General features: G+C 30.1%; 1 protein-coding gene across 1 annotated transcript in view; it reads right to left on the reverse strand.

Moving 5' to 3' along the window:
• Positions 1 to 3,205, reverse strand: part of LOC106458391 (dymeclin-like) — a 51,318-nt gene that overhangs the window by 22,471 nt on the left and 25,642 nt on the right. The window contains exon 3 of the mRNA XM_013917903.2: positions 944 to 1,090. Coding sequence (XP_013773357.1) covers positions 944 to 1,090 — 147 coding nt within the window. The remainder of the gene's footprint in view (positions 1 to 943; positions 1,091 to 3,205) is intronic.

Below are 3,205 nucleotides of genomic sequence, written 5' to 3' on the forward strand. Positions count from 1 at the left end.
CAAAACTGGAAAAATATTTGTTGATTTCTTAAGTTAAGAGTCTGTTGATTAAAGAGGTTTGTTTTTAAAAAAAACATTGGTGATATAACAGAAAATAGCTTCATTCTGAAAGGATTTAAGTTTAAAATTGGATTGATATTTTTGCTTTCATGATAAATTTTATGCACTTGTCTCTAGACTAGGTGATCCCATACAAGGTCTTCACTTTAGTCTTATTATACCAACACTGACTACACTTATAAGGTTTGACATCTCCCCTCCTCATGGCCCCCTTGCACCCAGTCACTAAAATTGTAATAGGCAGACAGTATTTGAACTATTCTACCTAGATAAATGCATTTTAGATTTTATGATTTGTCCTATTTTGAGAAATCAAGCATGATATGTTGTGACACACTGGCTTTTATATAGGTTAGATTAGCAGGTCTACAATTGTGGTATTATTATTATATAACAAAAATAATTTCAAAAGCCTGGCTTAATGGTGTATATTCAGTGATGAATGTTTAGCCAGCACTTACACTTAATAAACAATTTATATAAAAACGAATCAACAATACAAATATTAAAGCTTTGCAACAGCTGGCATATACATACAGTTTTCACTGTCTATAGTTATAAATATTTTGAAACTTCTACCTCATTTCTTTTGGCTCTCTCCCTGTAATTCTAAACAGAATTCTACTTGCCACATTTTAACAAAAAATTATCAACAAGTAAATTGTGAAGTTTCTACCATATCATGTTAACATCTTTTTTATGATTATCAAATAATTTGTTCTGTAACAAAATCAAACTCTGAATAAGATGTACAAAATTAAAGATGTATAGGACATTAGTATTTAAAAATAAGAATAAGAAAAACACGTTTCTAAAAAGCACTTTGTGAATCAAAGTCCAGTAAAGAATTCTACTTAGTTAACATGTTAAAAAGAAAACTTACTTCTCACACTGAGCTGATGCCTTCAACTCAGTTGCTCTAGTAATGAAAACATGAACCAGAGATCTGTAGTTTCCAGTGTAGAGGTTATTTGTCAAAAAGGTCTGTAACAAAGACTGGACACTCTCTTCTAGCAAACGACAATCAGCACTAAAATAGAAATGTAACATTCAAATAATATTTACTGAAGTATTTACCATATTTAACATCAAGCAATTTTATTGAAGTCAAAGATGTACCACAAGCCTAAAATTAGAAGATTCACTATTTGTCAGTTTTGTAATTTGCCTTTTAGCTTATTGCTGATCAAAATTATCATACAATTAATAACACATGTTTTTAACTCAAACTTTCAATTTCACTTTTTGGAAATTCAACTCTAAGAAACAAATAATCAATTAATACTCATGCATTTAAATTAATCCATAAGAAATGGTTTCTCACTAGAGCTGAGCAGTTAGTGATATTTTCTAACTGATTAATTGATGACCCCCATTAATTGGTTAAATTTGATTAATCAATTACAGTAGTTCAGTGTTCTTCAAACAAAAGTACCAAGAAGCAAAAAACAAAATAAGTTGATAGCAGGTGTTGCAAGCGAGTTGCCTTTCCCTATGGTCAGCAGTCCAACAACAACAAAAAAAGGCTGACAGCTAGCGCTGCCACACAGTTGTCTTCCCTGTAGTCACAAGTTCCAAGAAAAGGAAACAAAAATGTAGTCAGTGGGTGTTGCCACTTGCTAGCAGTACCTACCACCTTCTTTTGTTTCTTCCCTCTCCTCAGCAATTCTACAACAACAATAACAAAAGTATGTGGTGGGTGCTGCCAATTAACCGATAGTTGAAATAATCAAAAACAGTAATAACAAGAAATGGTAATTTTGATTAACATTTAGTTTATGTGACACTAATGGATGTAATCACTGCTCGTAGGTAATTGATTAATCAATTGAGTTTCCGAGTTGTATTCTTCACTATATCTTTTTTCTTATTCCATACTTAGATCATAGTATACCTGTTTAACAATATACTAAGCCAAGAATAGATACAAATCATAACTTACCAATGAGTAATGCTTACTTAGTTAATAAAAGGAACTGAACCCATAATTATGTAAAATGGTTATAGGTGAAATAAACATTATGAAGTTCTTGTATAACTCCTTGAATTTATTCAAGTAAAAAAACAAAAAACATTAAAATATTTAATGAAAATTAATCAATACTTTTGTTCAGTTTTACTACAAAAAATTGAGTTTTCATAACACCATCACATCACATGTTTTAGAATAGCACACATTCATGTCTAAAAATAAAAACTGCAGCTTTGCATTGTTCCTTTCCTACATTTACTCATTTTCAGTATGATTATTTTTAGAATTTCATTAACTAAACATTGTACAGTACACATACTGTAACTGTATCTACATGACATGAAAACAGAAACTATCCAGCAAGAGAGGCAAAGAAAACCTGTACATATAAATTGTTATATAAATTATATTAGTATAAATTGTTATAATGAGAGAGTGCAGGTTTAGAATCTCTTATTGACTTTACATTATGAAACATGTTTTGAATCTCCACAGTTTACCATGATAAAAACCTCAGTTTTAATTCAATCTTATGTAGGAATAATGCTACATATACGTCTGATTGAGCAAAAATCAAAGAAAAATGTATAACAGTACGTCAACCAACTGCACCTGCTATATCCAATGCTATGTTATTATCTGTATAGTTAATTGTTAAAAGCATGAGTGTACATGTTGCACTTTGTTGTTTTGCCATCATACTTTGTTGGTTAAAAACAGTGGGTTACAGCAAACCTTCTAATAAAGAAAAATGAAATTACAAATAACACAAGAAGCCTTGCTTATGATTACCTTGAATATGCACCAGTGAATCAGTAACCTAAGATTATTCAAAGTCAATTGTTCATGTGATGTAAAAGTCCTTATAAATACATATAAATACAACAAAATTCGTATCCACAATATCTTTATAGGGAAGAGGGGTTCACTATGGCACACCATATATAATAAGACCAACAAATTTTACTTGTTTAATATCATAACCTTGAAAAGTCCTTATAAATACATATAAATACAACAAAATTAGTATCCACAATATCTTTATAGGGGAGAGGGGTTCACTATGGCACACCATATATATAATAAGACCAACAAATTTTACTTGTTTAATATCATAACCTTGAAAAGTCCTTATAAATACAACAAAATTAGTATCCACAATATCTTTATAGG

The sequence above is a fragment of the Limulus polyphemus genome, unplaced genomic scaffold (assembly GCF_000517525.1).
Source record: "Limulus polyphemus unplaced genomic scaffold, Limulus_polyphemus-2.1.2 Scaffold22, whole genome shotgun sequence".
Taxonomy (NCBI): Eukaryota; Metazoa; Arthropoda; class Merostomata; order Xiphosura; family Limulidae; genus Limulus; species Limulus polyphemus.